The following is a 12,310-nucleotide window of genomic DNA, read 5'->3' on the forward strand; positions in this document are numbered from 1 at the left end:
GCACGAACGGCATTGAGACAAGATTATTCTGATTTTGAGACTGGAGAGAATTGTCTATGGCAATCTGCCTTTTATACTTTTATTAATAGGAAAATAGTGAATACATGTCAATAATCAGCAGGACATTCCTTTTCCTTAAAAAGTGCGTATTTATTGTTATAAATTAATCAATGATAAACTCTGCTTAAAATTACAATGGCACACGAGAGAGTTCTCTTTAGAACATTACTCCCCTTTTTGCCCCCCCCCCCCAATACACTGGATGCCTGGGAGAACCGTCATTTCCAACCCGGAATAGATTGGCCTGGAACGTCCACACAAGAGAATTCTCTTTGGAAAATCACTCCCCTTTTTGGCACAAGTGATCAAAAAGGTTCACCACCCCTCATTTCCACCATTGCCTGATTCTATTCCCAATCTCTTTGCACAGTAACTAACTCCAGGCTGAACACTTTAATAACGTATTGTCATAAATACAAGAATAATTTATAACCATAAATACTGAAATTAATATTTATAACACCGATCTCTCTCACATCAGGGGTAGCTTCTGTTCACGTCCCAGAAAACTACATCCGTCATTCCCACAGATTTGGGAAAGAGGCAGGAATTACTTCCAGGAGATCCCGGACTGTGTGCAAATCCCACACCTGGGCTTGCAGAACTGACCCAGAGCTGCATACCCACCCAGGGGTCTGCAGATTCCCTTATACATGGCACACCTGGGAGATGTGCAATTTACAAGGGATAATCGTGGATCCGACTGGCCTTTGGCTGGGAAAGTCACAGAAGTTCCCAGATACAGGCACTTCAGCTCATCTTTGTAGAGTTAATTCCTGTCCATCTAATTGGCCTGAGCTTTTTAAGGTGGTAAGGTTTTTTAAGGCAGGGGGTTATATGGGAGGCAGGGTTTGAGGGTTGGCACAACCTTGTGGGCCAATGGGCCTGTAAAGTGCTGTATTATTCTATGTTCTACGTAAATAAAAGGATCAATAAGGGGAGTGAGGTAGATGTTATCTACCTAAACTTTAGTAAAATCTTTGATTATGGAGGACTGGTCTGGAAGGCACGTGGAGTCCAAAGTGAGCCAGATAATTGGATCCAACATGGCTGCTGATCAGAGTTTGAATGTCGTGGTGGGAGGATACTTGTCTGATTAATGTCTGACCTGTGGTTTACCACAGGGTACCAAATGTGTGATTTGTTACCAACTGATTTGTGAAGGTTGCAGGTATGATTGGCAGGTTTGTGCTAAGACTTTGGTGGTGTTGTGGAGGGTTGGGAAGGTTATCAAGAAATCACCTTCATTGTCCAACAGAACTACCAGGATGAACGACGTCTTTCAGTTTGCTGGCAGCTTCCCCGAGTCAGGGGGATCACAGATGGAGTGTTTTCAAATGGAAATGTTTACTCCGTGTCTCCCCCCCACAGATGCTGTCTAACCAGCTGAGTGATTCCATCATTTCCTGATTACATTTCCAATCTCCATTCCCCACTCCCTCACTCTGGGCCGAACACTAAAAATAATATTGTCATAAATACAAGACAACTGCAATAAATATTCACAACACTGATCCCTCTCTCAGCAGGCAGGGCTAGTTGCTGTTCACATCCCAGAAAACCCACTTCATCATTCCCACATCCAATTCCCTAAGAGGTGTGGGAAAGGCAGGAATTAGTCGCATGAGAGTTTGAACTGTGTGAAATGCCTGTACTTAGTGTACACAGTCCAATGCCAGGGTTTACATAGGTGACCCAGGGACGTACGTACACCCAGGGGTCTAGTGTCCATCCCCCCACCCCCATACATTGGGCGCCTGGGAGAACCATCAAATCTAACCCAGAATAGGTTGGGCTGGAATGTCACAGAACTATACAGCACAGATAAAGTTCCTTCAGCTCGTCTTTCCACAGGGGAATTCCTCCCCTCTGCAAGTGTTTTTTTTTTAAAGGAGGTAACTATAAGAATTGACAAGGTTGGCTAGGATACAGATCGGATGGAAAGTTGGGCCGATAGAGACAGATGGACTTTAATACCAGTGGGAACAAGGTGATGTATTCTGGGATGTCAAATTCTGGTAGAACATCCACAATTTATGATGGGACACCGGGGGTGTGGAACAGAGAGTCCGTGGGATACAATTCCAGAGACCCCTGAAAGCAACTACACCGTGGGACAGGATGGTGAAGAAGTCGTACAGTGCAGTTCCCTTCTGAGATCAGGGGATGGAATGGAAAAGCTGGGATGGTATGTTAGAACTTGACAAGATACTGGTCAGACTGCACTGGGATCACTGTGTACCACTACAGGAAGGCTGGGGTCACATTGGAGGGAGAGCCGAGGAGATACACTATGATGTTGTTGGGATCGGGTGGTGGGGGTTTAGTCATGTGGAGTGATTGGACGGGTTGGAGCAGATTCCTCTGGAGTGTCGGAAGCTGAGGGGAGACCTGATGGACGTGCTGCTTGAGGTATCAACCCTGACAGTGGGATCTCCCTGTGCGTCTCCATCTCGACCGATCTTCTCCGACACCTTTTCCCGCGTTGCCACCTGGAGGTACAACAGAGGGGAAGGTCACTGAGAGTCTGTTCACTGAGCGACAGAGATAGGTCACGGAGGCAGTGAGTGATGTGGGGTACCGGAGGGACAGTGAGTGAGTTGAGAGAACTGAACACTGGGATTCTCCAGGAAACAACGAGGTCACTTACCACAGAACGAGAACCGGGACACCAATTAAGACTACCAGCACCAGCACCACTGTAGAATGGAAATTTTACAATTAGACTGGTTTGACCAGAAACATACTCGATCGATATGGGAAAGTCTGATACCCATCCTCCTCCCCATTCATATGCCCGCATCACCATCCACACCCATACCTCCATCCATCCCATAGTCCCACTTACTCCCCATCTTCACTGCCTTCTGTATCTCTCCATCTCGTTTCTAAATCACAAGTACAGGGATCTGTAAACATGGTGTCACCGGTAGACGGGATGGTGAAGAAGGTGTTTGACACACTGGCCTTCATCAGTCCAGGCACAGAGTACAGAAGCTGGAACATTACGTTGCAGTTGTACAAGACACTGGTGAGGGTTCGTTTGGAATATTGTGTTGGTCAGTGTGTTTCTAGTTACTTTGAATGAAAGGTGCCATTCCGGGGGTCAGTCCAGAAGTTCACAATAACTACTGGGAAGTGTTTGATGTTTCTGGGCCTGTGTTCACTAGAGTTCTGAATGATGAGGGAAGGGGTCTCATTGAAGTGTCCTGGATACAGAAAGTCCTGGATAGAGAGGATGCAGGGAGGACCTTTCCATCTGGATCTGAGGAAACGACGACAGGATAAAGGAACATGCAGAAAATGCTGGAGGAGCTCAGCAAGTCAGGTGACATCTATGGAGAAGAGTAAACAGTCAGCGTTTCAGACTGAGACCCTTCATCGGGAAGGGTTTACTCTTTTCCATAGATGCTGCCTGGCCAGCTGAGTTCCTCCAACATTTTGTGTGCATTGCTTGGATTTCCAGCATCTGCAGGTTTTCTCTTGTTTGTGACGGGATAAAGGGAAGTCACTTTGGAATTATGAGGAACTTCACCATTCCGAAAGTGTTGAATCTGCAGATTGAGACCATGTCATTAGATGGACAAAGTAGCCACTGAGTGTATGTACATGGTCTCTGCTGCTGTCACACATCCACTTCAAGGTTTGACACCTTATGCGTTTAGAGATGTTCTTCTACACACCACTGTCGTCCATGGTCCAGGTGACGTATCTACCTGCAGACCTTCCAGCTTCCCTGTCACATTCTCATTGGTAATAGCAACAACACTCACTTCTGCCCTGACACTCAGATTTTTGGCATACTGCTGGTGTCTTACACTGTGAAGACGGATGCCAAACTCTTATAAATTACATTGGCCTCATTCTGCTTCTACATCCTAGAACAGCTCACTTCAACCTTCAGGTACAGAGTGGGAAGCCTCACCTGGAATTACCAACTCCATACGCGCACTCGTAGTTTTGTCCCGCACCCGTCTTCCGTCTGTTTCAGTGGACAGTGGGTTCCCAGATGTCATCTGTGGTGGGATAGACAACCAGTCTACTTGTGTCCTCTGGCTGGGACCCTCCCCGCCTGAAAAACACAGCGGGTACATCTCAGAGCCGAGCGGCTGTCCTTAGATCCACGATTCTGAGGTCGGATGGGTCCCGTGGGGAGGAGTGGTGAGCTCAGTGCAAAAGGAGCAAGAGATGAGCCTGTCCCACAGAGCAGGTCTGTCCCAGGACCCAGTCACAATCACACACCGGAGAAACAGGCACTTTGGGGACAAACCAACAGAGCCAGTCCCATTGGCTTGCATTCGCTCTGAAACCTTTCCCATCCCCGTACCTCTCCGAGTGACTTTTAAACGTTATTATTGTACCTGCACCAAACTCTTGGCTGCTCAGTCCAGGGATGGACCTTTTTCTGAGTGAGAAAGCTGCTTAAAACACTGCATAACCTCGGGAGAAAGGCTATGTGTATTCACCCCATCCATGCCCCTCGTGATGACAGATAGATTATCATCATGCACCTTATCGTTTACCTGCACTCCAGTTTCTCTGTTGCTGTGTCACTTCTTTCTGCTTCCTGTCATTATTTTACCCTGTTCTATTGTGTAATTATCTGATCAGTTTGAACAGTGGGCAGGACAAGTTTTTCACTATCTCGGTACATGTGACATAATGAATCAGTTCTGATTTCTAATATAATGAAGGCATTCAGAACCTCTTAGAAACTGAGGTGATTGGGCAGAAACTGGGGGGATCTGTACCATTGTACAGGCAGAAGAGAGTTAATTAGTTACGGGTTAATTACTGGTTTAATTGATTTGACAAAGTATTTTGGGCCAAAGTGCCTGTTTGTGTGCTGAACTGTTCTAAGTCTGGAAACCAGAGTCTCCCTCAAGTGGCACGGAGAGAATGTACATCAGAATGGTGGCAGTCTGGAGTATCAGACCCTCACGGTACTCCCTCTCCCATCAACACTCACCCAATGTGTTGTGGATCTCACAGAAGACGGTGCCAGGGATACCCCGTGTGTAGTTCAGGGTGACACCGCCAGCTTCCACCCTGGCTTCCCTGGCGATCTGACAGTGGAGTTCGTTGCCTTTGCCTCTGGTGCAGGTATCCTGGAACTGTCGGAGGTTGTGAAGCCGCAGGATCTGGGACCAGGACATTGTGCAGGGACAGCTGAGGAAGCCAGTGTTTGGAATGAACTTACAGGGGCCGTAATTACCTGCCGGGAGAGGAGTGTCAGAGTCAGTGGGTTCAGAGGGAGGTCATCCTCCCCTTCATAGAGTGGTTCCTCATACACTGCCCCATCACAGCCCCAGGGTCAGACAATCAATGAATCTCCACCTCTCCCTGCTATCCCATGATAGACAATCATTTGGCCCTTCATGTCAGTACCGCCATTCAATGTGATCATGGTTGATCATCCACAATCAGTACCCCGTTTCTGCCTTCTCCCCATATCCCTTCACCATCTTTAAGAGCTCTATCTAACTCTTTCTTGAAAGCATCCGGAGAATTGGCCTCCACTGCCTTCTGAGGAAGAGCATTCCATAGATCCACAACTCTCTGGGTGAAAAAGTTTTTCCTCAACTCCGTTCTAAATGGCCTACCCCTTATGCTTAACCTGTGGCCTCTGGTTCTGGACTCTCCCAACGTCGGGAACATGTTTCCTGCCTCCAGCGTGTCCAATCCCTTAATAATCTTATATGTTTCAATCAGATCCCCTCTCATCCTTCTAAATTCCAGTGTATACAAGCCCAGTCGCTCTAATCTTTCAACATATGACAGTCCCACCATCCCAGGAATCAATCTCGTAAGCCTACGCTGCACTCCCTCAATAGCAAGAATGCCATTCCTGAAACTTGGAGACCAAAACTGAACACAATACTCCAGGTGTGGTCTCACCAGGGCCCTGTACAACTGCAGAAGGACCTCTTTGCTTCTATACTCAACTCCCCTTGTTATGTAGGCCAATATGCCATTAGCTTTCTTCACTGCCTGCCGTACCTGCGTGCTTACTTTCAGTGACTGATGAACAAGGACACCTAGATCTCATTGTACTTCCCCTTTTCCTAACTTGACACTATTCAGATAGGAATCTGCCTTCCTGTTCTTGCCACCAAAGTGGATAACCTCACATTTACCCACATTAAACTGCATTTGCCCACTCACCCAACCTGTCCAAGTCACCCTGCATTCTCATAACATCCTCCTCACATTTCACACTGCCACCCAGCATTGTGTCAACCGCAAATTTGCTAATGTAACTTTTAATCCCTTCATCTAAATCATTAATGGAATTGTAAATAGCTGTGGTCCCAGCACTGAGCCTTGCGGTACCCCACTGGTCACTGCCTGCCATTCTGAAAAAGCACGGTTAATCCCTACTCTGTGTTTCCTGTCTGCCAACCAATTTTCTATCCATGCCAGTACCCTACCCCCAATACCATGTGCTCTAATTTTGCCCAATAATCTCCTATGTGGGACCTTATCAAAGGCTTTCTGAAAGTCCAGGTATACTACATCCACTGACTCTCTCTTGTCCATTTCCACAGCTACATCCTCAAAAAATTTGTTACTGTTGTTACGGATTCAAGCAACAATAAATATGATTGAGGCAGGGTTTTGATAACAAACAAAACATTTATTACACACTGAAAAACAAACCCCCAAAAGTAAACAAATAACTGGAAATCAGCTGCTGTGCGGCAGCTTAAACAGTTTGTTAAAGCGATGTGGCAAAAACAGTTCTTCAAAGTAGTATTGCAAAAGTTCAAAATGCTTTCAGTCCATTTAAGGGAGAGACTTTTTAAGATGGTTTAAATTCTCTTACACATCGTGTCGCCGCAGTTCCCCTTCGAACTTCCCCTCCCACGAAGAATTTACGAAGGTGAAATGAAACGGCTTAAAGGCCCTGACCTTTCCTTTACAAAACTGTACCCAAACCCTTTCTACTATTCACAGGGATTAACACGAGCACAGTCAACGAATTCCTTCCGAATGAGGATCAAACAAGGTCGAACCTGTTTCACCGTCAAAATCGACTTTCCTCGATCTTTTAGCTCCCGAACTCGGATCTTCACTCTCCACTGATTTTGAACTAGCAGCATTATAAAGAAACTGCTGGCAATGACCTTTTAAACTTTAGACATTAAATAAAACTCCATCTTTCAACTAAACTGCGTCATAACATTAAATCACGCAGTGGCATGAAGTCAACATGGCAAAACCAGCCAGGAACGGCCCCTCCTCACAGGGAGGGGTCCTCCTTTCATACCCTGTAAAACAAACCTGTCACATGTCCTCTACTGGCGGGAAAATGACGTCACACCACCATCACAAGACCAGTATAGATGCAACACCAGTCAAGTGACAAGTACACCACTCTCACGTGCCACAGGTAGTAACACTGTTAACCAAATGTGCCGCTACTTCATCTTTTATAATTGACTCCAGCATCTTCCCCACCACTGATATCAGGCTAACTGATCTATAATTCCCTGTTTTCTCTCTCCCTCCTTTCTTAAAAAGTGGGATAAGATTAGCTACCCTCCAATGCACAGGAACTGATCCTGAATCTATAGAACATTGGAAAATGATTACCAATGCATCCACGATTTCTAGAGCCACCTCCTTAAGTACCATGGGATGCAGACCATCCGGCCCTGGGGATTTATCAGCCTTCAGTCCCATCAGTCTACCGAACACCATTTTCTGCCTAATGTAAATTTCCTTCAGTTCCTCCGTTACCCTCGGTCCTCTATTACGTCCGGGAGATTGTTTGTGTCTTCCCTAGTGAAGACCGATCCAAAATACCTGTTCAATACCATACTGGAACCAGATACAGGGTGAAACTCCCTCTGCAATGTCCCATCGCCCACTGCATGGGTCCGATGAAATGCAGTTCCCTGCACCCTGTCCCGTCACTGGGACCGGACACAGAATGAATCTCACTCCCATCCTGGACACAGAATCTCCCTCTATGCTATGTTGTACTTACGAGCAGCCGATACGACCGTGAACAGCCACACACATTCTGCGATGGACCTGAGGAGAAAGATAGGTTGAGGTGAGGAGTGAACTCTGCAGAATCTGGTCGCACCTCAGACAGTCATGAACAGCTGAAACTGTCCAGTCAGCCATCTGCTCTTAAATGCTCCCGGGCAGCAGGCCCACGACCGGTAGGTCGAGAAGCAGGAGCACCGGGATCTTTACCTGAGGAACACCATTCTCCGGGCGGACAACCACTCCGAATTTCTTCACGACCACTGTGCGGAAAATACACCGATGCCTAATCCTCTCTTTGAAGCGTGCCCGCCTCACATTTACACCTTGCTCCCGCCCACATTCTAAGCACTGATTGGTTGTGCTTTGCGCACGCCACTAACAGGGCAGCCAATAGGAAGTCCGCATTTAGTAACCCGAAATAACCCCGAGTCAATGGAGAGCATTTTGATGCTTGGACTGCGGAAATTCCGTAAATCTGTAAGCTTCTTTGCAGTCTGTGTCATGCAAGTTGAATTTGATAGGTAACTCCTTATTTTGGAATGTCTTATTAACTCCACCTTTCTGGTTCCGGTTTAGAAGGGGTTAAGTGTTCGCGGCAGTAAGTGGGCATCTCCCCCCTCTGATCCTTGTAAACGGAACAAGTGCTACACCTGCCCTTACACTTCCTCCCTCACCACCATTCAGGGCCCCAGACAGTCCTTCCAGGTGAGGCGACACTTCACCTGTGAGTCGGCTGGTGTGGTATACTGCGTCCGGAGCTCTCGGTGTGGCCTTTTATATATTGGTGAGACCCGACACAGACTGGGAGACCATTTCACTGAACACCTGCGCACTGTCCGCTGGAGAAAGCAGGATCTCCCAGTGGCCACATATTTTAATTACATGACCCACTCCCATTCTGATATGTCTATCCATGACCTCCTCTACTGTCAAGATGAAGCCAAACTCAGGTTGGAGGAACAACACCTTATATACCGGCTGGGTAGCCTCCAACCTGATGGCATGAACATTGACTTCTCTAACTTCCGTTAATGCCCCTCCTCCCCTTCTTACCCCATCCCTGACATATTTAGTTGTTTGCCTGTTCTCCCCCACCTCCCGTGCTCCCCCCTCTTTTCTTTCTCCCTAGGCCTCCCATCCCATGATCCTTTCCCTTCTCCTGCTCTGTATCACTTTCACCAATCACCTTTCCAGCTCTTAGCTTCATCCCACCCCCTCCGGTCTTCTCCTATCATTTTGCATTTCCCCCTTCCCCCCTCTACTTTCAAAACTCTTACTAACTTTCCTTTTGGTTAGTCCTGCCGAAGGGTCTCGGCCCGAAACGTCGACGTCGCTTCTCCCTATAGATGCTGCCTGGCCTGCTGCGTTCCACCAGCATTTTGTGTGTGTTACTGTTTGAATTTCCAGCATCTGCAGATTTCCTCGTGTTTGATCTCCCCTCCTCTCTCCCTGCATCCTGGCCCTTCCCCCACTCCTCTCCCGTCTCTGTGCCGCCGGGCAGTTTGACAACAGTAGGCAAGGGAGCAAGTTAGGCCATTCGGCCCTTTGAGTCTGTTCTGCCATTTAAATAGGATTTTTCCCATCTCTCTGCTCCCTTTTATATGTTTTCTCTCACCATAAACATGTCTCCTTGATTCCCCAACTCTGGAGGTGGGAACTTGTTTATATCCTTCAAATTTTATACCCCTCTGTCAGATCACCCCTCAGTCTCCGTGGCTACTTACTGTGCAGAAAGTCCCAATGAATTCAACATCTGTCCCTCAAATCCCCTCGGCTCTCTCTACAGCTGAATGGCATCTGTCCAATGGCAGGGTGATCGATATTGTAAATCTCCCGATTGATGTAGGCCAGCGGTCCTGTCTACCTGTGCCACTGCACACAAAACATGTACTTGACTATAAGAGGACTTGACATATTTCTTGACACAAAATGCAGTGGGTCAGGGTGGGAGAATTTGTATTCTGTGTTTGTTCCATGTGAAATGCATTGTTTGTATAAACAGCTGAAAGAGGTGCAGGGGACACAGTAGCATAATGGATAGCAGGTCCTTTTATAAAGCCAGTGACCCAGGTTCGATTCCCACCACTGTCTGTAAGGAGATGTATTTTCTCCCCATCTCTGCACGGGATCCGACGGGTGCTCAGGTTTCTGGTCTCCTCCCACATTCCAAAAGGGACAGATTTGTCTGGAGAATGAAATCTTAAAAATGTAGAAGACAATGGTGGGTTAATGAGAGGTAGCTAAGAGATGTAGATTAGAACATGATTAAGTCCTTGTAAACGGAACAATAGAAACAATAGTGGCGGATGTACATGTGATACATAGCTATAGACCGATTGGATATGCTAATGCAACTAAACCAGGAGATTGCTATAAAAATGCTGTGTCCAAAGATCGGTGGGTAATCAGCAACTAGCTCAATGACTGTCTCAGCTTTGATTTGCAAATTAAAGTTTAACCCTTCTTGAAGAATCTTCTGCGTCTCCTGGTCATTTGTGAGGCACGAGAAACCACGACAGTAACTCCTTATTTTGGAATGTCTTATTAACTCCACCTTTCTGGATCTGGTTTAGAAGGGGTTAAGTGTTCGCGGCAGTAAGTGGGCATCTCCCCCCTCTAATCCTTGTAAACGGAACAAGTGCTACACCTGCCTTTACACTTACTCCCTCACCACCATTCAGGGCCCCAGACAGTCCTTCCAGGTGAGGCGACACTTCACCTGTGAGTCAGCTGGTGTGGTATACTGCGTCCGGTGCTCCCGGTGTGGCCTTTTATAGACGCAGACTGGGAGACCGTTTCGCTGGACACCTATGCTCGGTCCGCCAGAAAAAGCAGGATCTCCCAGTGGCCACACGTTTTAATTCCACATCCCATTTCCATTCTGATATGTCTATCCACAGCCTCCTCTACTCTCAAGATGAATTCAAACTCAGGTTGGAGGAACAACACCTTACATACCGGTTGGGTAGCCTCCAACTTGATGGCATGAACATTGACTTCTCTAACTTCCGTTAATGCCCCTCCTCCCCTTCTTACCCCATCCCTGACATATTTAGTTGTTTGCCTGTTCTTCATCTCCCTCTGGTGCTCCCCCCCACTCCTTTCTTTCTCCCGAAGCCTCCCGTCCCATGATCCTTTCCCTTCTCCAGCTCTGTATCACTTTAGCCAATCACCTTTCCAGCTCTTAGCTTCATCCCACCCCCTCCAGTCTTCTCCTATCATTTTGCATTTCTCCCTTCCCCCTCTACTTTCAAATCTCTTACTATCTTTCCTTTTGGTTAGTCCTGATGAAGGGTCATGGCCCGAAACGTCGACAGTGCTTCTCTTATGACAGTGCTTCTGTGTTCCACCAGCATTTTTTGTGTGTTGTTTGAATTTCCAGCATCTGCAGATTTCCTCGTGTTTGATCTCCCCTCCTCTCTCCCTGCATCCTGGCCCTTCCCCCACTCCTCTCCTGTCTCTGTGCTGCTGGGCAGTTTGACAACAGTAGGCAAGGGAGCAAATTAGGCCATTCGGCACTTTGAGTCTGTTCTGCCATTTAAATAGGATTTTTCCCATCTCTCTGCTCCCTTTTATGTTTCCTCTCACCATAAACATGTCTCCTTGCTTCCCCAACTCTGGAGGTGGGAACTTGTTTATATCCTTCAAATTTTATACCCCTCTGTCAGATCACCCCTCAGTCTCCGACGCTACTTACTGTGCAGAAAGTCCCAATGAATTCAACATCTGTCCCTCAAATCCCCTTGGCTCTCTCTACAGCTGAATGGCATCTGTCCAATGGCAGGGTGATCGATATTGTAAATCTCCCGATTGATGTAGGCCAGCGGTCCTGTCTACCTGTGCCACTGCACACAAAACATGTACTTGACTATAAGAGGACTTGACATATTTCTTGACACAAAATGCAGTGGGTCAGGGTGGGAGAATTTGTATTCTGTGTTTGTCCCATGTGAAATGCATTGTTTGTATAAACAGCTGAAAGAGGTGCAGGGGACACAGTAGCATAATGGATAGCAGGTCACTATTATAAAGCCAGTGACCGGGGTTCGATTCCCACCACCGTCTGTAAGGAGATGTATGTTCTCCCCGTCTCCGCACGGGATCCGATGGGTGCTCAGGTTTCTGGTCTCCACCCACATTCCAAAAGGGACAGATTTGTCTGGAGTAATACACAGTGCAGGTTTCTCCAGTTGGAAGGGCCTGTGACTGTGCTTTATATCTAAATAAAAATTTAAAAAATACCTTTTCA

The 12,310-nt window shown here is 47.1% G+C and overlaps 1 protein-coding gene across 1 annotated transcript in view; it reads right to left on the minus strand.

The window, feature by feature from the left end:
* Positions 1 to 206: 206 nt before the first annotated feature.
* Positions 207 to 12,310, minus strand: part of LOC132385355 (uncharacterized) — a 47,732-nt gene continuing 35,628 nt past the window's right edge. The window contains exons 5-9 of the mRNA XM_059957395.1: positions 8,054 to 8,100; positions 5,030 to 5,275; positions 3,986 to 4,132; positions 2,711 to 2,759; positions 207 to 2,552 (exon numbers count right to left, since the gene is read on the minus strand). Of these exons, the coding sequence (XP_059813378.1) occupies positions 2,384 to 2,552; positions 2,711 to 2,759; positions 3,986 to 4,132; positions 5,030 to 5,275; positions 8,054 to 8,100 (658 nt within the window). The 3' untranslated portion in view covers positions 207 to 2,383. The remainder of the gene's footprint in view (positions 2,553 to 2,710; positions 2,760 to 3,985; positions 4,133 to 5,029; positions 5,276 to 8,053; positions 8,101 to 12,310) is intronic.

This window comes from Hypanus sabinus (genome assembly GCF_030144855.1).
Source record: "Hypanus sabinus isolate sHypSab1 chromosome 1 unlocalized genomic scaffold, sHypSab1.hap1 SUPER_1_unloc_1, whole genome shotgun sequence".
Lineage (NCBI taxonomy): Eukaryota > Metazoa > Chordata > Chondrichthyes > Myliobatiformes > Dasyatidae > Hypanus > Hypanus sabinus.